Here is a 21,312-nt window from a genome sequence, read left to right as displayed (position 1 = left end):
AACAACTCGATGAAGGGGCGTTTAATCTTTGCACAGAAACTTAATGCTCACAGCTCACTGAAAGCAGAGACTTGACAGCCAAAGTAATTTTTGATGCTAAATGTTGACTGAGTTGATATACCAGAAATGTTTCATGCATATTGCATTTTTATTTATAAAGCATTAATGACAATATAAACATATTCATGATTACAAAAAGCTATAGCAGTGAACTAACAGCAGCATTGTAGAATAGCTTCAAATAAAAAAATATGGTAACTTAAAAAATGGAGATGAAAAATAGTAAGAATTTTTTAACTTCACAAATAAATTGTACTGTTAGTTTTTTTTTACTTTGTTTTATGCCCCTTTGTTTTAAAGTCATTTTCAAATCTCATGTTTTAGACTTATTTTAATATAATAATAATAATTTATTAAGACTTATTTTACATGATTTGTGGCTATTTGCGTATACTGTGGTTGGGCTATTCAAGTAGGATTTGCTTATTAAAGCAATTAGCAGATATATTTATGTTTTGTGCAAAGTGCAAAAGCACATGTTGTATATTTGCACATTATGCAATACGTGAAGATGAAAATACATTCATTATTGTTCACATTTAGCCTCACTTCCAAACTTATGCCACATATAAACTAACATTCAAAAGGGAGTCAGTAAGATTTTTAAATGTTTTTTAAACTGTTATGCTCACCAAGGCTGCATTTATGTGATGAAAAATGTAGTAAATAAAAAAAAACGAAATATTGTGAGAGATTATTACAATTTGAAATAACTGTTTTCTATTTGAAAATATTTTGTAATGTCATCTATTCCTGTTATCCAATCTGTATTTTCAGCATGTTTTCTCCAGTCTTCAGTGTCACATGATCTTTCAGAAATCATTCTAATAAGATGATTTGCTGCTTAAAGATCATCATTGTTGAAAAAAAAAATTGTGGTGCTTAATATTTTATACATACATTTTTTTTCAGGATTCAGCAAGTTTATTTGTAATTATGTTTCTTTGAAAAATAAAAATCATACTGACCCCTTACTTTTGAACAGTAGTGTGCATGCATGCATATGTTAGACTGCACAAATGTGTGAATTGGAGAGTTTGCAGTAGTCCTCACTGTAAGTGATGCTTCCTCTCCCAGTTGTGGCAAAATCGCGAATCCAACATCCTGAGTCGACCTCTGAACCCACAGGAGACTGGGGCATGCTGGGAGACTCATGCTCGTCGATCTCTCCCATATCCTCGTAGTCTACGGTGGTGGGTTGAAGGGGCGTGTCTGTGCTCTCTGTCAGAATGTCAATCTGGAGAGACTCCTCCCCCTGCATTACATCTCTCATCTTACCTGAGCGCATTGAACGGATCTGAAAATACACACACCATTAACAGTCATGTATTAGAACAGCTGTTTCCACCCATGCAGATCTTCAGATCGCCTTAAACCTGACTCTAGAAATCAACTAACCATCAAAAGTCATGCCGAACAGTGCACTGTAATTATTTATTAACTTTAAAAGATGCAAGCTTTTTATTTACTTGTGCCGAAATAATCAAAAACGCCAACAGATCATACCCAAAGACTTGAATGTAGATGCCGAAAAAATGGCTTTACATTTCAGAAACGTGAAATTCTTGAATTGTTTTCTAAAATTAATTCTGTGGTCTTCAAATTCCAAAATGGGTTTGCAAAGACAGACCATGTTTGATATCTTATATCTGATAAGACACCACAAAACCATATTTGATATTCTTCTCATCTCATCTGATTCGTAAGGCTTCATATCATCATCTGACAGTGATGAAAATATTAGTGTTATTTTAGTAATACTATTTATTATTTATACTATTTTGTTCAGTTTTAGGCATTTTAGTACTTCGAAGTTTTGCATCTAATATTTATATTATATGATTCAGTGTTTTGAGTAATTAATGAGTCATAAAGAGTAATTAATGAGTCATTTAAAAACAGATTCAGTTGTTTCATTCTTGAATGAGTCTGCATATTTAAACAAACTGCTGGAGTGAATGATTCAGTGACTCATTCCTAAACCGCATTCACACTTTCAAGGAATTGTAAGAGTGAATGATTACTTTTTATTTATTTTGGGGGGAATTACCTGAACATCTACATCCCAGTCTCTGAAATAAGGGGCTGGTGAAGGTATATAACCATTCTTCCTCCATCTACAAAACAAACATACATCATATAGTTATATAAAAACAGATAAAAGAAATCCCATCTCTTCAGGATGCTGCAGATGATGTTTCTAACCTGGAGTATGGGATACAGAACAGAAGAATCAGAGGCAATGGCACTAACAGAAGATACCATGCAACAGGGAAAGATCCTCCTGGAGTCTCTTCTTAAACACACAAAATGAGATCAGTCTTAATCACAGCATGAAATACAGTTTCATCTTAGCAGTTGTTTGAGTGTTATATAAACTGACTCACTATAAATGTCCCCTGATCTCCAGTGTAACGCAGGGGCCCACAGACTCCACACGCCTTTATAATACACTTGATCTGGCCGCGATCTCACATGCACTGTGTAATTTGTGTGAGGTTCAAATCTAGACTCTTCCACATACACCTTCTGTTCAACAGCTTCTACCTCATACAGCTGAAACACAAAGTGCAACCTCAGGAATTAGTGATAAATGAATTCAACTGGTGCAAAACGTGTAGCTTGACAATAATACTGGGTACTACTCATATACTGCCTAAAAGTACTTCTCTTATGGTGTATAATAGACACTTGTTGTGGGAAAGGGGAGTTAATAGAAATTAACAGAAAATCTCATCATTGCCAAAGCCATGGTTTCATGTTGATTTTAAAGAAACAGTTTAGCCAGGAATGAAAAAAAGTTAGATTCTTGACTTGTGTTTCTTTTCTTTTCTTTTTTTTTAAATTCTTGGCTAAACTGTTTCTTTAAAATCAACATGCAACCATGGCTTTAACAATGATGAGATTTTCTCCCCACACAAATTAAAAATAAAGGCAAAAATGCCATAAAAAAATCTTTAAAAAATAAATAAAAATAAAGTTTGTGTTTTGGATTTATGGAAAAGGCAACCTCAATTTTTTTTTATATTATTTAATATTATTATTATTGTTATTATTTTATTTTTTAAGACAAATTAAATAAACACTTAATTTGCTGATTAAAAATTATTTATTTCCATGTTTCAATTGCTAAAATAATAATTTATACCGTGGTTTTATTTTAAGTGTCACTCCCTGACACTGGTTTCATAAAGGTTTCGAAAAAGTCATTTCAGAAAAAGAGCAAACTATTACATTTTGATGCCTAAAGGCTATAAATGTCTACTAAAAGTTTTATTCTTTATTATAACATGTACTTGTGAATCATGCAAGTAATTAAACCCGGAACGTTTGATGAAATAGTCCACCCAAAATTTAGAAGAAAGAAAATTTAGAACAACAAAAATAAGGTGGTGTTTTGAAGAATATGAAAACTTTTAAAGCAATTGCGCACACCTTGTGTTGACTGTAAATGCTGAGCTGGTACTGAAGGTCGGGGATGGATGAACTGTCTGCGTTATAGCCGCTCTGCCACTGGAAAAGAGCCCCGTCTTTCTCCCAGAGCAGTGACAGGTCAGATGGAGGGACTGGACGAACTATAACACACACACACACACACACATATCGGTGAGCACAGCTGTGGTCTCGCTTGCCTCTGAAATGCATGAAGCTACTTGCTCTTACTGTGTTTTCTCGGCATGAAGCCAGCATCTAGTTCGATGGAGAAGTTGTTGCCATGGTAACCGGAATGAAGGGTGATCCTGTAGCTCTCTACATCGTTGAAAACCACATATGGGGACAAATCCATCTCACACAGTAATGACTGTTCTCCCATCTTTAGTGTGCAGTCATAGTGTCCGCTGCACAAAAACAGAGTCTTTTACAAACAAGCAAGCATGCACTGTTTTGTAGTTTTATTCGTGATTTGCGATTCAGTGCAGTGTTCTCACTCAAATGTGCTGAACTGCAGCCAGTAAGACGATTTATTGCCCCGAGACTCAGCCGAGATGTTCAGGGAGCAGGTTATATTGGATAAATAATTACTGAGACACTCCAGACTATACTGATCACCTGAATACATTTTTATAGGCGAGATGTAATCACAGTAAACACAGTGCATATATATATATATATATAATATAGGTTATGAATATATATATATATATATATATATATATATATATATATATATATATATATTCATAACCTATATTATATGAATGCATGTATATATGTATACAGTGCATTGAATATATAGTGCATATTTCACACACACACACACACACACACACACACACACACACACACACACACACACACACACACACACACACAAACATATATATATATATATATATATATATATATATATATATATATATATATATATATATATAATGTAGCCTATAATTAAATAAAATAATGAGTAGAAAATTCTTACCCCAAGTTATATAATTCACCAAAATGTCAGAAAAACAAACCAATGTGAGGATGAAAGGAGAGCAATGCATGTTCTCTTTACCCTGTAATAAATAAATATCAATAAAAGTGACAGATCTTATGTGTGTGTTGATTGTGTTTTTCTGAAGCTTAGACAGTGACTATGAATGCAATAAAAAGTTTTTTTTTCCTTTGCAGCTAAAACACAGAATTACCTCACTGTCAATTTTCAATTATAATTCATTTAACAAAGCATTGAACATAGCAGCTGTGCAATTAAACTGAGCCCATTGTCTGAGTCTGTGAACATAAACTTAATTTCCATGCTACTAAACTCTCACCTTCTGCTGAGAATTGTGGGGCTTCTTTTATTTTACAGCTATAAACTTAATTAATATGGAAAGTATTGCACGTCACTATTGCTTAACGAAAACTACAAAACACCTGGCAGAAAAAAAGCATGTGACGTGCTATTCAAATGTAATAAAAGTGATTGAAAATCTACCTGCAGTCGCTGACTGTTGTTGTTTCGGGTTTCACACGCACATGAAAGAAAGCTTCGGTTGTGCACCTCTCTCTCTGTTTCTCTCTTTCTCTCTCTCCCAGTCTCTGCACTGCCTGTTTTTTTGTCAGCCTTTTGATGAGACAGTCTACCCGGCATCCGATCGGTTATCAGATTTGATCTCTCTCATTATCTCCAATCTTTTCACACTTGGGCATTCAGATCAGCAAATTCTCTGCCACGTTTCGATATCATCACACTTCTGCTGGATGCTTTGAACTGCTTTGAGAACCTAAAAAAATTAATTTATGATCATTTTAACGTTTTAGCAGCTTACTTACTTACTTTATTTAATTATGCACATCTGGCAAGTGTGTAACGGATCGTATGGATGCATGTGCATATAATATCTAATTGTATGCACATTTTGCACAGTTGCGTAAAGCGCGCGATACACAGCCTAGCAACTGGCTGTTTTTTATTTTATTTTATTACAAAATGTAACACTATTATTTCTTTTAAAAGTTGGATATTTAAGTATATACATTTTATACACAAACATACAGTATATGCTTGTATAGGGGTGATCCATGTCAATCAAAACGTAGCAAATCTCAACTGCTTCATTTTTTATATTGATTAATAAGAATAACACTATTATCTTTAATAAGAATAAGAATGATATATAGACATAAATAAAAGAATAAGACATAAACATAGGCCTAAAAATATTATACATTACATTAAAATCATGATTTTAAACCTGCTTTGATATAACACGTACCTATTGTGAAAAGCACTAATGTATTTGACTTGCATGTAACCTAATGCTAAAACAAGTCATGCGGTAACAGAGCTTTTTTAAAATAATTGTTGTGAGTCAATAGTTCAGTTTTAGACACAAGTACAAGTGTATGGTTTACATTATTATCATTGATGTGATAGTTAAAGTTGAGGTTAAATGTGAAACTACACACTTCTTAACCCTACGCCTACGTTGAAGAGAATCAGACGAGGCCTATATTTATTCATGTGGCTTTGAAGGAGCTTTAATGATGGCTAGCTTTGTTTTGTCTGTTTTATGCCTTCTAACCCGACATTCTTGCAGAAGGTCATGCAAAACAAGCTTTTATTAAGAGCTGTTTTTTTTCCATACTGAGTCAAGTGCTTTTCCGATTAACAACAGTTTTGCAATGATGATATCAGATCAGTGTTTCTGAGGCCCTGAGGTGCTCAATCTGATTGGTTGTCCTAAATAACATCTATGGATGACAACATCTAATGCTGCTTTATGATAAGTGCTACCCAGATGTCCTACTTTCAAGCATGCCCTACAAAGTAACAGATGTCTTCACAAATGAGTCTTGCAGAGTAAGTAAACACATGGCAGACGGATGGTGCCAGTATTCAGCAAGCGTTGTGCCAGCGTGCCAACACTATAGTGAACTTACTATCACTTGATGCTTAGGCATTATGTGCCAAGCAAGCCATGTGCTTTGGTTTGTGGTTTTTATCACAAAATCAGCAACTGAGACATGAAAATAACAACAAAACCTGGTTTGATTCAGACGGTTTACATTGGGTCTGAAGTGTTTGTGCAAAAATAAACAAACTAAATATGGAATATATTTCTTGTAAGATTTTGTGTATGTGTGATTGAATATTTGTAATTCGTTGCAATATTCCAACACATTAACAACAAGTCAAATTTTCATTTGTCAAACGTATCTAGAAGCCAAAAATGATCATGGTTATTATTTACTCGTGTTCTAAACCAGTATGAGTTTCTTTCTTCAGTGGACCATGAAATAATATATTTTATAGAATGTTGGTAACCAAACCCATTGACGTCCATTATATGTTTTGTCCATCCTAGATTCAGATGAGTTTGTTTCTTCATCAGAACACATTTAAAGAAATTTAGAATTTTGCATCTCTTGCTCACCAATGGATTTGAATGGGTGCCGTCAGAATGAGAGTCCAAACAGCTGATAAAAACATCACAATAATCCACAAGTAATCCACACCACTACAGTCCAGCAATAAACATCTTCAGAAATGAAAAGCTGCATGTTTATTGGAAACAAATGGATCATTAAGATGTTTTTAACTTCAAACCACTGCTTTTGGCCAAAATAACGACTCTTCTGTCCATAATATTGCTTTCTCCAATGAAAAAGTTGTTTTGCCTGAATCAAGAGAGAAATCTGCACAGCACAGTTTACAAGAAAAACCGTCCAAAACAGATCTAAACAAATATGTGGATGGATTTTGATGTGAGTGGACAATAGGCGATGGTCTTTTTCACTGGAGGAAGTGTTATCATGGATTATGGACTCATATTTTGCCCAGAAGTGACGGTTTGAAGTTAAAAATGTCTATTTGTTTCTTACAGACACAGCTTTTTACTTCACAAGATGTTAACTGATGGACTGGAGTGGTGTGGATTACTTGTGGATTATTGTGATTTTTTATCAGCTGTTTGAACTCTCATTCTGACGGCACCCATTCACTGTAGAGCATCCATTGCTGAGCAAATGAAACAAATGCAACAAACTCATCTATATCTCGGACGGTCTAAGAGTGACTAAATCATAATTTTTGGATGAACATGAATGTATAATACAATATGTTCCACTGAACATATATTCTTATGTGCAATTGTGGGTTAAAATTACCCAATCCGATATCGTCAACACTTATTATCTATTCAACAGAAAACAGTTGACTCTTTTGATAAGTTTATTAACATCTCTGGGTTATCAGATGAGGTTCTGGGAGTGTTGCCTTACAGGAACTTGGGGAAGATAAGGACAGGAAGTTTCAAAACATGCTGAAATGATCAAAAACAAGCTGAGAGGGTAAAAACAGCCTATATTTTATTTCACCTAGTGCATACTTTGATCATTTTGAAAATATGGATCACAATAGGGCCTAAAATAACACTGCAAAGTAACTGAACTTCTAAATTTAAAAGGAAAGCAAAGCATGCTTTTCACAACAATAATGTTAAATAATTTCAATTGCATAAATAAACAAAACAAGGATATCAATAAAAGATTTTAAAAAATGATTAGGCTAACATGCATAGAGAATATGATATATACGTAAACACAGAGGAGCCCCAAATAAAGAAAATGTTTGTAAAGAGAACACATATTCTTCAATGTCATTTGAAGGGAAGATATTGGAGCATTTGACCTCAAACGAGAGTGTAATTCAATAGTTTGTCAGCAGGAGGCAGCAACGAGCTGATAAATAGATAGATAAAATAATCTTCGTGAATAATTACTATAGCATGAGTATAAGGCACCAAAATCATTACATTTATCTATAAAATATAATCAGTTATGTGTTTTCAATTTATATAGTATCCTATTAAGATTAAACAGGAACTTTTGCGTTTGAAAGTGTGGAGCACGACACGTTAATATATATATATATATTGAGCAGGATTTACATTTTATATTTCTAACGTATCATATTATTTTATGTTTTTCTTTATTGTTTGTGTTTTTTTACGTCACCCACCCGAGCTACATGAGATGCAACACCGCCACGTCACTCAAATATAAATTTATTTGAAACATTTCACCGTAATGCACGTGTTTATGTTCATTAACAATAATAATAGTCATAGGTGACGTCTATACACAGCTTTCCCATTTTAATAGGTTCTGTAAAACACGTTTTATCTGGTAAACGCTTCGAAAGCGGAATGTTTCTTCGCCGTGTTTTTTTCACCGCCGGTAAATATTATGACGAACGCAACCAGGAAGCAAACGCTGAAAACAAACTGTTTATCTATTTTATTCTACTAAATTAACGCTGGAGGAAGCGATCGCACTGCTTGAACTGTATCTCGTGGTCATGATTATATCGTTCTCATGGGCTGTTTATTTCATGTTCGTGTCTAAGGCTGGTGTGGGCAAGAATTACGGAATAGACTGGTGAAGGTATGCCGGAGATATCTCATTTGAGTAATCAGCAAAATATCATCGTTTTATTCTCTACAGATGGTTTGGACTCTTTGAGACTGAATCTGGTTCTGTAGGGTTACGTAAGGCTTGAAAATGGACTTCTCCAAGTTCCTGGCAGATGATTTTGATGTGAAGGACTGGGTGAATGGAGCTTTTAAAGTGGTTCAAAAAGATGCACCTGGAAAAACAGACGCTCACGCTTCTACTCTAGTCATGAAGCTGCAGCTGTTCATTCAAGAGGTCAATAACTCCATAGAAGGTGAGTGAGGCACGCATTTAACACTTTTTGAGCATAGACGTAAAAATGACATTTCCAACTGTTATACATTTTGAATGCTTTGGTCCACAGACTTAACCTGTTAACTGCCACTGTGCCCCTCGGTGGGCCGCCTACGTTTACTTCACTATATTACAATTAAATCCTAATCTAATTATGACAAACTATATATCGTTGGAAAGGTCTAAGACTACTTAATAGATAATTTACCAAAAATGGCAAGAGTGCATCCCAAAAACCTACATCATAACAGGAGTTCTGACCTTTGTCCAAAAAAAGTTGCCTTTTTCTCTATCACACTTTAGAAATCATCCAAAATTATATATCATTTGAAAACTTAAAATCTCAAAATGAATCCCTTTAAAAAAAAACATTTTTAAATCAAATATTGCATTGCCTTGAAAATGGTGCATCAAAATCATGTTACAAAATGTTTTCAGTCATAAATTATAAAAATGTAGGTTGTAAATTAATCCTGTTATTTAAAGATTTCTTTTCAGCATCATTCCTCCAGTCTTCAGTGTCACATGATCTTCAGAAATCATTCTAATATACTGATTCGCTGCTCAAGAAAAATGTATTTGAATTATCAAGTTGTGCTGCATCATATTTTTGTGTAAACATTTTTTCAGTATTCTTTGACGAAAAGAAAGTTCAAATATCGTTAATCTGGTTTTTAAACAAATTTAATGCCTCTTTGCTGAATAAAAGTATTAGCCTGTTAACTGTCGGTTCCACTTTTTGAGCATAGATGTGAAAATGACATTTCCAGCTTAACCTGTTATAAATTTTTAATTCTTTGGTCCACAGACTTTGTTCGTCTCTTTTTAAAGCAGACACTTGGCAGATTTATAAAGATTATATATAAAACAATTATGGAAGTTTAAGTTTATGAAAATATAAAATATAATAATTTAAATATTTATATTTTATATAAAATATTTATTTTACAAAACACGGTTTACTCTAAAACTGCTAGAAAATCAAAACCAAAATGCTGAACAAGTTATGTTCCAAATTTGCGGTTGATATCTCAAAAAATTAGCTTTCAGTGTGATTTTGTTTGGGCGTAGTATCAAGCTTTTCCACTAGATGACCATCAAACCCTATTACTAACCATTTCAGGGCGACTTAATTTCCATAAATGGTGAATGCTACGAGAACCCTGGACTCGTGTTATAGTTCACAATACATTCAAAAAGGATAATCTGTTTTTTTTCTATATATTCAAAAAACTATTTTTCTCAAAAAATACAATGTATGTTATCTATTGAACACTCTCCATGACAATGAATAAAGATTTTTACAGATTTTTCATGATTTCATCTATGCATCACTATTTCAAAGTAAAAGTCAGAACGCACTCTCTGACTCTGAGTACTCTTCTTGCATATTAATAAATTACAGTTGCTCTGTAAAATTTTTCAAAAATCAGTCACCAAATATCAAGAATACAGTCTTTAAGCTTTCCAATGATATATAGTCTGTCAAGATTACTTTAGGTTCAGACTGTTTCAAACATGTAATGGCAAGTGGGACCAACAGGTTAAATCTCTTTCTAATGTCTGAATGTCACTGGATTCACAATAATTCTGTGGTGGGTGAATGTTTGTCTCCTCTGCTCGCCAAAGCTGGTTGTATTGTCTCAAAAATACAGTAATATAGTGAGATATTTTTACAATTTAAAATAACTGTTTTCCATTTGAATATATTGTAAAATAAAATTTATTCCTGTGATGCAAAGCTGAATTTTCAGCATCATTACTTCAGTCTTCAGAAATCATTCTAATATGCATCCTTGCTGAATGAAAGTATTAAATTCTTAAAGCATATTCTGTTTGGTCTCTCTCTGATATATTGTGTGTGTGTGTGCAGAGAGCAGCAGTCAGGCCCTGCAGAATATGCCGCGTGTATTGAGGGATATCGAAGCTCTGAAACAAGAGGCGTCCTTCCTGAAGGATCAGATGATTCTGGTTAAAGAGGACATCAAGAAATTTGAGCAGGACACAGTGCAGTCTATGCAGGTATCAGTAAATACACACATTCAAATCACTTTGCTGATTTTTCCTTTATGCAAATGTTCACTTTATATGAGATATAGTGTTTTTCCTTTATGTTGATGTGTGACAGGTGTTGGTGGAGATTGATCAGGTGAAGTCTCGCATGCAGTTAGCAGCCGAAGCGCTACAGGAAGCTGATAAATGGAGCACTCTCAGTGCCGATATCGAGGAGACTTTTAAGACACAGGTATCGAGCAGTGTTGGACAGTAATGCATTATTTAGTAACGAGTTACTGTAATTTAGAGCTGCAACTAACGATTATTTTTTCTGTCGACTAATCTAACGATTATTTTTTCCGATTAGTCGACTACTCTAACGATTATTTTTATTACAATAAATAATTAATCTAATGTTCTTTTTTTGATTAGCTAATAAATCCTTTTGATAACTTTACAAAAAAATATAAGTACAACTTTTAATATAATATTTCAACCTTTATTCATTTACAACCAATGTGGTTGAAGTTTTTACAGTCTACAAAAATAAAGAGGCAAAGAAAATTATTTTACTATGGTAAATATGAGTTTAAGATAGCGTTTATAATTAAACCACAGTAGCCACAAATTTACAGTTGTCTGAGACATCATGAAATGTTCTTTAGCGTCACAAACCATAAAATGTAGTCAGGGTTCTGCTATGGTTTAGCATGGTTTCCAGAGATCTGGAGCTGATTCTGGGTAGCTCGGTGGTCTGTGACTGTTGTCTCGCGGTGCACTGTCTTTTAAGGGGCCGTTCACATATCGCGTCTTTTGCACGCTCAAGTTCGTTATTTCCAATGTAGGCGCGCGGTATGCGCACTCATAATGTTAGCGACGCGGTCGCGAAAACAGGCGCGTCAGCACCGCACCGAGTGAAAAACATCTGAACTTTTCAGAATGCCGCAAGCGCACCGTGGGTCATGTGACAAGAACTAACCAATCAGTTTCATCCTTTCCCGTAACAACGTTGAAAGCTCAGCTAAGATGAAGGAACTGCTGATCATAGCAGTATATGGATTGCCATTTTGAAATAAATTTAGTAGCAGAGCTACTGCAAGCGATTTTTAAAGCTGCAAATCCATTTATCCTTTGCTGAAATTTCCGCGTCTTCATGGAGAGAGCACGTCATGGTTGCTTAGCAACGGCAGACACCCCAGGGGTGGAAGGAGAAAGCGGCGCGACTAGCGTTTTCCACGCGTTTTTAGGCGCAATATGTGAACGGCCCCTAACGCGTCTTCAAAACCCGCGCCAACACAGACTTACTTTATTTTTTATTTTATCCTTACTTCAGCCGCTATGGGTGATCATACTAATAACTTATAATCTTTACAAGAATATCAGAATCATGCAATGAGCAAGTCTGCGTTTATTAGACACTTAATATCACATCAGTTTGTACTTTTAGAATCGCCAAATCTGCTGCAGTCGTTCCATCACATCTGCAGCAGAGACCTGAACCAGGAAGTTGGTCGCCAGATCACACGGTAACCAGTTAAACCGTAACACCGGAGAGCGCCAAGATGTTTTCCTCTGAGGTGCTCGTGCATCGCAGTTGTGCTGCCATGGTACACCATATCGGTTTTTCAAAGGGAACAAATTACCATTTTATTTGGCCTCTGTTTGAAGTATTCCCATACTTTTGATAACAGTGGTCTCTGTTTTTGTGATAGAGTGCAACTTTCTCCATTCCCAGTATGCCATCACGCGAGATGTAAATAGTGTGACGCGTTGACGCATTTCACGTATGTCGACGTATTTTTGTAGTCGACGTAATCGATGACATCGACGCGTCGTTGCAGCACTACTGTAATTTGATTACTTTATTTAGTAACAGAGTAATCTAACACGTTATAATTTTCAAAGTAGTAATTAGAGTATAGTTACAAGCCGAGGTCTCTATATGTTACTGCCGTGTTACATTACTGACAGAATGCAGTGGACAAGACTTGATAGCCAAGTGCAGAGACTTGTGTGCGTGGGATTCGGGAGAATAAAATGATTCACGGGACTCCAGTAAAATAGAAATATCTAAACATAAAATATCTAAAACAAATAAATTGTTATTCATCAATTGCACAAACGCAACATGAACTAATATAAAATCTAAAACGATTAGCAGGCGCGAGTGTATGCAGAGTTTCTATTTAGGCTATAACATGTGTTTGCAGCGTTGAGCAAATAGTGCAGTGCTGAACTTTGCATGCTCACGTTTCCTCTCATTACAACACATGAATAGTAGACATTATGAAATATTAATTATGCATATATTTATTGTGTTATAACAGAGATTTATGAGATTGCGATGAACTGAGATATCTTTTAGAGATTATAAATGCAGCGCTCTTTGCATTCTGCCAAAACATGCACGCAGCAGCCGCTTGCTTTAGTTAAAAAAATAACATTGTTCTGTGAATTTTGATGCTTTAAAAACTGCAGGACGTGGCTGTGATCAGCGGTAAACTGACCGCCATGCAGGGTAGTTTGGCGATGCTGGTGGACACACCAGACTACAGTGAGAAGTGTGTTCAGCTGGAGGCTCTGAAGAACCGTCTGGAAGCGCTGACCAGCACACAGATCGTCTCCACCTTCAACTCGCTGGCTACAGGTGCTGTTAAACATCAGGTTTATGTGTAAAGGAACCGCATTATAAATTGCGTCACATTCATCCACACTAGTTTTCCAAAACTTGTGGTTTCTTTTTAGAAAGAATCGAATTCTTGTATTCTGCAAGTATGCATTAAATTGATAAAAAGTGTCTAAGTCTAGAATGTTACAGAAGATTTTTATTTAAAATAAATGTTTTTATATTCATTAAAAAAAAAAAATAAATAAAAATAAAATAATCCTGAAAAAAAAGGTTTAATGGCTTTCCCAAAAATAATAAGCGGCACAACTTTAATTACAACATTAATAATAATCAGAAATGTTTCTTGAGTGGCAAATCATCATATTAGAATGATTTCTGAAGATCATGTGACAATGAAGACTGGAGGAATGATGCTGAAAATACAGCTTTGTATCACAGGAATAAATTACATTTTAAAATATATTCAAATAGAAAAGTTATTTTAAATTGTAGTAATATTTCACAATGTTATGGTTGTTTCTGCATTTTTGATCAAGTAAATGTAGCTTTGTTGAGCATGAGAAACTTTTTTTTTTTTTTTTTTATATGAAAACATCCTACAGAATATTATGCTTTAACATGTAAAGATGTTAATGTTATATTTATATGTTGTGTTTCAGATCAAGCAAAGCTTTTTGTACGAGTTTTTACAGAAATGGACAGAATGCCACAGCTACTGGCTTACTACTATAAATGCCACAAGGTACAGTATTTTAATTTGAGACTTTAAAAAAAAAAATATTGCTTTAAAGTCATCGTGGAATTACCTGTATTTAAACTATATTACTGTACTGCACAGTACTGTTTTATGGTGTTAGAAATATTTATATTAGGAATATATTTAAGTGAAGTTTTAGAAAAAGTATCACTTGAATGTATTTAAATCTTTTATTAGATTTTTTTAAGAAAGTTTCTTTAGTGTCAGTTATTGTAATTACAATTATAAGTACATATTTTGTACATCCAGAACAGGATTGTCAAATAAAGTGCTATGTTGTTCTATTTAAAAAAAAAAAAAAAATTAAATCAGTTTTCCGACTTTTGTTACTCACTTTGTTCTCATTATTAAAAGAGCCTCACTGCTGATATGGCATTATAAAAATCGATGTAATAAATGAATGAATAAACTTGTGTGTGATTAGGCACAACTGTTGAGCGTGTGGGAAAGCATCTGTCAGTCAGACGCTCCTCTGAAGCAGCAGCTGTCTGAGTTTTACGACACACTTCTGTCCACGTGGCACACACAGCTCCAGTGGAGCAGTCAGGTACACACACTCTCAGACACACCGCAGTATAGTGTTCATGCTTTTACTGTCTCACACACACACTGAGACGTGTGTACATGTGTGTGCAGGTCTTTAAAAACCCCTGTGAAGTGCTCACAGTGTTGATGATCCAGACGTTAGGGGCGATGGTGCCTTCTATCCCAGATTGCATTGCTGTGGCATTAAAGCATTGCTCAGGCGACAGTCGTCTGGACTTGCTGTTGGAGCTTCATCAGACGGCGGCGAACTTCAGTCGCAGCCTGGAGGCAGCAATGCAGCCGCAGCTCGGTGTGTGTGTGTATACACCAAAAAATCCTCTCAGGCATATTTATAACAAGAATCATTAGATGGCATTAAAAGACAGTACAACACCCAAAAACTAACTGTCCATTCAAATCTTTACCAACCTTTGCCACTAGGTTTTACCTGTTTCTCAGCAATACGTTTTAATCATGTAAAATGTGTTAAAATATTTAGTATTAACATATATTTTGTTAAGCACAGGTCAGAATTAGTTTTTTTTTGGTTTAATTTCACATTTTATTTTCAAAAAAGCTATTGGGAATATTAAAGTAGACCCCTTATTTGCATTTAATGTGCTTTTTATGCATACAAAATCACTTTTGTAAATGTAATTTGATGCAAATACTAAAATAGGACATCTGTAAGACGCTTTGGATAAAAGCATCTGCTAAATGCATAAATTTAATTTAATTTTAATTTAATATGCATACACAAATATAAATACATATACATTTATAAATATGCAATATGACTTTACTTTTAGGATTTTTAAGCCCATTCCTTCTATTGTCAGTAGCTTACTGCAATGCAAAAAAAAACAAAAAAACATCTCATTACTCTAATGCAAAAAAAAAAGCCAAACATTTGTTATAAGATTTCATTTGTAGAAAATAATTGTAAAAGTACATATTTACAGTAATCTGAGTTATTTTTTTCACATACTGAAGAGATTTTTGGGAGAAATTTGCTTAATTGATTAATTTGCTTAATCATTATGTGAATTTTTATTGATGGTCATTTATTAAAAAAAATTATTCAATTTTTCTTAAAAATATGTATAAGTAACTTGTGTATTTATAAAGTAATACAATATAGCATAATTTATAACAAATAAATACACATGATTAAATAATTAAAAAGTTGAAACCATGAAAAACATGTCAGTTTTTGTATGTGCTTTTTGTGAATATGTGAGATTTTTCTCATATTCTTGTCTTAATGTGTGTGTTTCAGGCGAGTGTAACCTCTTGAAGGTGGCAGAGCTGGTATCATGTGTTTATTCACCTTATAAGACTTATCAGATGCAGTACGGAGAACTAGAGGAGACGAACTTACTGATCCAGCTCAGTGCTGTTCCTCTGGTGAGTAAACACTAGCTTTCATTTCTGAACTTGCACCAGTACACTAAATGAGTGAAGTGACATTCAGCCAAGAATTTGTGCTCTGCATTTAACCCATCCGAAATGCACACACACAGAGCAGTGAACACACACACACACACTGTGAGCACACACCCGGAGCAGTGGGCAGCCATTTATGCTGCGGCGCCCGGGGAGCAGTTGGGGGTTCGATGCCTTGCTCAAGGGCACCTAAGTCGTGGTATTGAAGGTGGAGAGAGAACTCTACATGCACTCCTCCCACCCACAATTCCTGCCGGCCCGGGACTCGAACTCACAACCTTTCGATTGGGAGTCCGACTCTCTAACCATTAGGCCACGACTTCCCATAAGTGACGTGACATTCAGCCAAGTATGGTGACCCATACTCAGAATTTGTGCTCTGCATTTAACCCATCCGAAATGCACACACACAGAGCAGTGAACACACACACACACTGTGAGCACACACCCGGAGCAGTGGGCAGCCATTTATGCTGCGGCGCCCAGGGAGCAGTTGGGGGTTCAGTGCCTTGCTCAAGGGCACATAAGTCGTGGTATTGAAGGTGGAGAGAGAACTGTACATGCACTCCCCCCACCCACAATTCCTGCCGGCCCGAGACTCGAACTCACAACCCTTTGATTGGGAGTCCGACTCTCTAACCATTAGGCCACGACTTCCCCAAATATAAACCTTCGTTCTCCAAATACATCTTGTTTTTAGTTTGTGAAATTATTTTTTGGTCTAAACTAAATGTTGCATGTTGTCTGATTTGCAAACAAGTGACTCTGATGAGCGATTCTTTTTAGTGAATCATTCTCAGACTGAATCAATTGAACCTATTGCACACTGAATCTGTCTGTGCAGTTACTGAATTAACTACTTTAATAGATGCTGATAAGAGTGTGTAATTAAAGATGCAAAAGAGTTTTATTGTATAAATATATGTTTTCCCCCTACAGCATTATTGTGTGTGTGTGTGTGTTTGTGTGTTAGGAGCACGGAGAGGTTCTGGACTGTGTGTTAGAGCTCACACACTCTGTTCAGAAGGTGTTTGGTTTGGCGGCTGCTGCTGTTGATCGCTGTGTGAAGTTCACGGATGGACTCTGCGTGTGTGGGCTCATCAAAGCCCTGCGAGCGCTTTTCAGCAAGTATGAATCATACACACATTTACTACGCGCACACACACACACACACACACACACACACACAGACAAATGCAGCCCACAGGTCAGCTGCGCTCTCTAGCGGATTCTCTCTTGTTCTCTCTCTCAGGTACGTGTCAGACTTTTCTGTCACGCTTCAATCAATCAGGAAGAAGTATAAGCTAGAGGACACGCCCACATCTGAGGTGTTCACTGAGGATTGGACGGCTTTCCAGAACTCTATCAGGTGGGTGTGTGCTTGTTTTGTTGTTGTGAAGTTTTTTGTTAAAGGAAGTATGTACAGTTAAATAAAAGTATATAAATCATCTGTTTGTTCTTTCTTCTAGAATCATTGCAACTTGTGGAGAGCTTCTCAGACAGTGTGGAGCATTTGAACAGCAGCTTTCAAATAAGTAAGATGTGTCAGAGTACAAATCTGCTTTATTTATTAAATTGTCTTTACTTAAATTATTAAATGTACCTTTAATATGGCGGTTATACTATGTCCAAAAATAATATAATATAAAATTATATTTATATGAAAATATAAATATAATTGTATGAAAATATGAATTTATATTATAATTAAAATTATTTTATGTGTGTTTGTGCGTGTGTGTGTGTATGTATATATATATGTATGTATATGTATGTATGTATATATATATATATATATATATATATATATATATAATGTGTATATATATGTGTGTGTGTATATATGTGTGTATATATATATATATATATATATATATATATATATATATATGAATTATATTATTCATTGAATGTATTAATATAATATTACACACACACGCATGTATATATGTGTATGTATGTGTATCAGGGTTATTATCATCAACTAAAACATGTAATTAACTAAAATAAACCATCTTTGGATTGAAGTAGTTGAAGTACAAAAAAAACAACTATATATATATATAATAGTTTTTTTGTCAATCTTGAATTAGTTTTAATATATATATATATGTGTGTGTATAAAAAACTAATTTAAAAATTTGACAAAAAATTATAATAATAGTATGTGAATAATAACAAAATAACAATTGTCTAAATGAGTGTGTGTGTGTGTAAGTAAATAGTTATACAAATTAAATGTAATTATTAATTTTTTCCTCCCATATATCATGGTCTGCATTGTGATTGGCAGGATCTTGGGGAGGGCGGGGCGTTTCCTGTGGGAGGGGTTTAACCCCAGAAGTCTGACTGGCTTACAAGAGGGCGGGGCTGAGAGGCGGAGCCAAAAGAACCCTTGGCAGGAATACAACTATCTTCAGCAGACTAACACGGCCGAGTATAATACTCTCCTGGAGACGCTGCACTCCCTCAAGGTTTCAGTTCATATATGTGTGCTTTGTATGTGCTGCTGTCATGTTCTAGAAGTGTAAAGCTGAAGTTTTGTGCAGGAGAAAGGAACTGGAAACTCAAGCTTATTGGCCGAGACTCGCGGCGCTCTGACGCGTCTGAACCAGCAGGCCAATCAGCTGGCGTTTGACTCAGTCTTCATGCAAATCAAGCAGCAGCTTTTCCTTCTCAACAAACCAGAGGTTTGAACAGCTTTTTTAGGTCACTATGAACTGTCAAAAATAGTGTTTCATATTTGATTCATTGTGTTTTTGACTTGTGAAGGGCCGCGGCTCTGCTAATCTAAGTGAAACGCTAACTGATGATCTACCAGCCTTCAGTTTGTCACCGCAGGAATACATCACTAATGTAAGATAATCTAATATAAACACATCATCTGAGTCTTAGTCCACGTCCTGATGATGTCAAACATGATAACAAATGATCACAAGACACTTAAAAAGACGAGGACAAACACAAGCCCCATGTTAACCCTGATCTTTATACATTCTGGTCATATAGTAGTGCACTCATTTTCTGTGTTTTGTCCATAGATCGGTCAGTATATCATGTCTTTGCCTCTTCATTTGGAGCCATTTGTGACTCAGGAGGATCCAGCGCTGGAACTTGCGCTACACACTGGCAAACTGCCGTACCCTCCAGAACAAGGTGATCCCAAGCACACGAGCCAGGGTTATGTGAGAGAACGCTGCTTCACACACACACACGTCTGATGTCTGCTCTCTCTGTAGGAGATGACGTCCCTGAGCTGGAGAACACAGCAGATTATTGGCTGGGTTCTATCGCCAGGGCCACCATGCAGACCTATTGTGACTTCATCCTGCAGCTTCCTGAGCTCAGCCCGCATGCAGCCAAACAGCTGGCGACTGACATAGGTGATCATTACATCATAGCACCATTATCATAAATACTCACAATAAAACTACAAAGCTCTAGGTGCTTTGTTTTTATTATTATTATATAACATTAATATTTTCGGTAAAAATTAATATAGGTATGTTTTTTGAGCTATGATTTTTTTTTTTTTTTTTTTGCCTTTACTTGTTAATTTTAAGTTGTCCTCCTGTGTGAAACACATTTAATACACACACACACACACACACACACACTATATATTCATACATATTTAACATTAATTTACTCAGACAGTCTCACACACACACACACACACACACACATATATAGGCACACAAATATATAAATTTCTCTCTCTGTATTATTTTAAATCTGTGTATGTGTTTGTCTAATTTTAGTATCATTAGTACTATTATAGTTTTTGTTCATAATTTAAAAATAAGTTTTATATTTTGTGTTTTCGTTTAAATTTAGTTAAATTTAAATTTATATATACTTTTTAAAAATCTTATACTGTGTTGTAGTTATTTTAGTACTTCAGCTTATACTAAACTAATATGAAGAAATGTTGCTGATGAAAGTTAATTTTATTTTAGGTAATGTTAAGTATGGAATTAGTTTTTTTTAATTGTTTGAGTTAATAATAACCAACACAATTTTGTATAATTTGTTGTATTTTATTATAAAACAAATTATATTGTTTATTATTAACTCAAACAATACAACAAAAATAAAATCCATACTTAACAAAAATAAAATTAACTTTTGTCAGCAACATTTCTTCATATTTGTTCATACTTCATTATTATTATTTTAATAATTATGTATAATTTATCAGCGTGTATGTGTATGTGTATGTGTGTGTATATATATTTATATATTTATATATATATATATATATATTTATATATATATATATATATATATTTATATTTATATTTATATATAGGATTATTTAAGACTAACCCTTTTTTCAATGTAATTTCTACAAATAAGCCTATGGAAAAACAGGCTTTTTGTTAAATCCTTAGAACTGGTTTAATTCTTTAAAATAATAAAATACTTGTTTTTTAAAAGCACTTATGTATGTGTTTTATCGTTGTCATTCCAGATTACCTGAGTAACGTCATGGATGCGCTGGGGTTGCAGACCTCTAGAACCCTCCAGAATATCGTCACCCTTCTTCGTGCCAAACCGGACGAATACCGGCAGACGGCAAAACCCCTCCCACGCAGACAGGCCTCCGCCGTCGCCTCCATGAGGGGTCTGGAGTACTGACACCCCCATGGGACATGGATGCATATGTGTCAAAGGGTTTTCAGTGTTACCGAAACAAACACCAAAATGTGACACTAAA

General features: G+C 34.9%; 2 protein-coding genes across 3 annotated transcripts; one reads left to right on the top strand and one right to left on the bottom strand.

The window, feature by feature from the left end:
- Nucleotides 1-1,060: 1,060 nt before the first annotated feature.
- On the bottom strand, nucleotides 1,061-5,224 carry LOC132124310 (interleukin-9 receptor-like). 2 transcript variants are annotated; one of them, XM_059535289.1, is made up of 9 exons: nucleotides 4,985-5,224; nucleotides 4,481-4,562; nucleotides 3,990-4,110; nucleotides 3,724-3,899; nucleotides 3,496-3,635; nucleotides 2,440-2,616; nucleotides 2,266-2,351; nucleotides 2,111-2,177; nucleotides 1,061-1,357 (listed from the first exon to the last, which is right to left on the bottom strand). In XM_059535289.1, exons 1-9 carry the CDS (start codon nucleotides 5,138-5,140, stop codon nucleotides 1,067-1,069), a joined length of 1,296 nt encoding a protein of 431 aa, XP_059391272.1. In that variant the 5' UTR covers nucleotides 5,141-5,224; the 3' UTR covers nucleotides 1,061-1,066. The 2 variants fall into 2 exon arrangements, with proteins under 2 accessions (XP_059391272.1, XP_059391273.1); XM_059535290.1 differs by having other exon boundaries at nucleotides 2,266-2,356; nucleotides 2,448-2,616.
- Nucleotides 5,225-8,711: 3,487 nt separating this feature from the next.
- On the top strand, nucleotides 8,712-21,312 carry LOC132124297 (conserved oligomeric Golgi complex subunit 7-like). Its single transcript, XM_059535258.1, has 18 exons — nucleotides 8,712-8,937; nucleotides 9,036-9,220; nucleotides 11,114-11,262; nucleotides 11,369-11,485; nucleotides 13,714-13,882; nucleotides 14,524-14,606; nucleotides 15,046-15,168; nucleotides 15,258-15,456; nucleotides 16,426-16,553; nucleotides 17,566-17,720; nucleotides 17,845-17,961; nucleotides 18,062-18,127; nucleotides 18,886-19,066; nucleotides 19,142-19,282; nucleotides 19,365-19,448; nucleotides 19,634-19,748; nucleotides 19,832-19,975; nucleotides 21,067-21,312. The coding sequence occupies exons 2-18, from the start codon at nucleotides 9,055-9,057 to the stop codon at nucleotides 21,231-21,233; spliced, it is 2,304 nt and encodes a 767-aa protein (XP_059391241.1). The 5' UTR covers nucleotides 8,712-8,937; nucleotides 9,036-9,054; the 3' UTR covers nucleotides 21,234-21,312.

This window comes from Carassius carassius, chromosome 42 (assembly GCF_963082965.1).
Source record: "Carassius carassius chromosome 42, fCarCar2.1, whole genome shotgun sequence".
Classification (NCBI taxonomy): Eukaryota; Metazoa; Chordata; class Actinopteri; order Cypriniformes; family Cyprinidae; genus Carassius; species Carassius carassius.
The sequence above is the reverse complement of the archived record's forward strand: the minus strand, read 5'-3'. Positions and strand labels throughout refer to the sequence as shown.

Excerpts from the sequence above, each read along its gene's own strand:
- LOC132124310 (XM_059535289.1), bottom strand. The coding sequence starts at position 5,140 with ATGCCGGGTAGACTGTCTCATCAAAAGGCTGACAAAAAAACAGGCAGT. Across the intron at positions 4,563-4,984 it reads ACAACAGTCAGCGACTGCAG|GGTAAAGAGAACATGCATTG; the intron begins GTAGATTTTCAA and ends TATTTATTACAG. Across the intron at positions 2,617-3,495 it reads GCATTTACAGTCAACACAAG|CTGTATGAGGTAGAAGCTGT; the intron begins GTGTGCGCAATT and ends TTTGTGTTTCAG.
- LOC132124297 (XM_059535258.1), top strand. The coding sequence starts at position 9,055 with ATGGACTTCTCCAAGTTCCTGGCAGATGATTTTGATGTGAAGGACTGG. Across the intron at positions 19,749-19,831 it reads GCCGTACCCTCCAGAACAAG|GAGATGACGTCCCTGAGCTG; the intron begins GTGATCCCAAGC and ends CTCTCTCTGTAG. Across the intron at positions 19,976-21,066 it reads ACAGCTGGCGACTGACATAG|ATTACCTGAGTAACGTCATG; the intron begins GTGATCATTACA and ends TTGTCATTCCAG.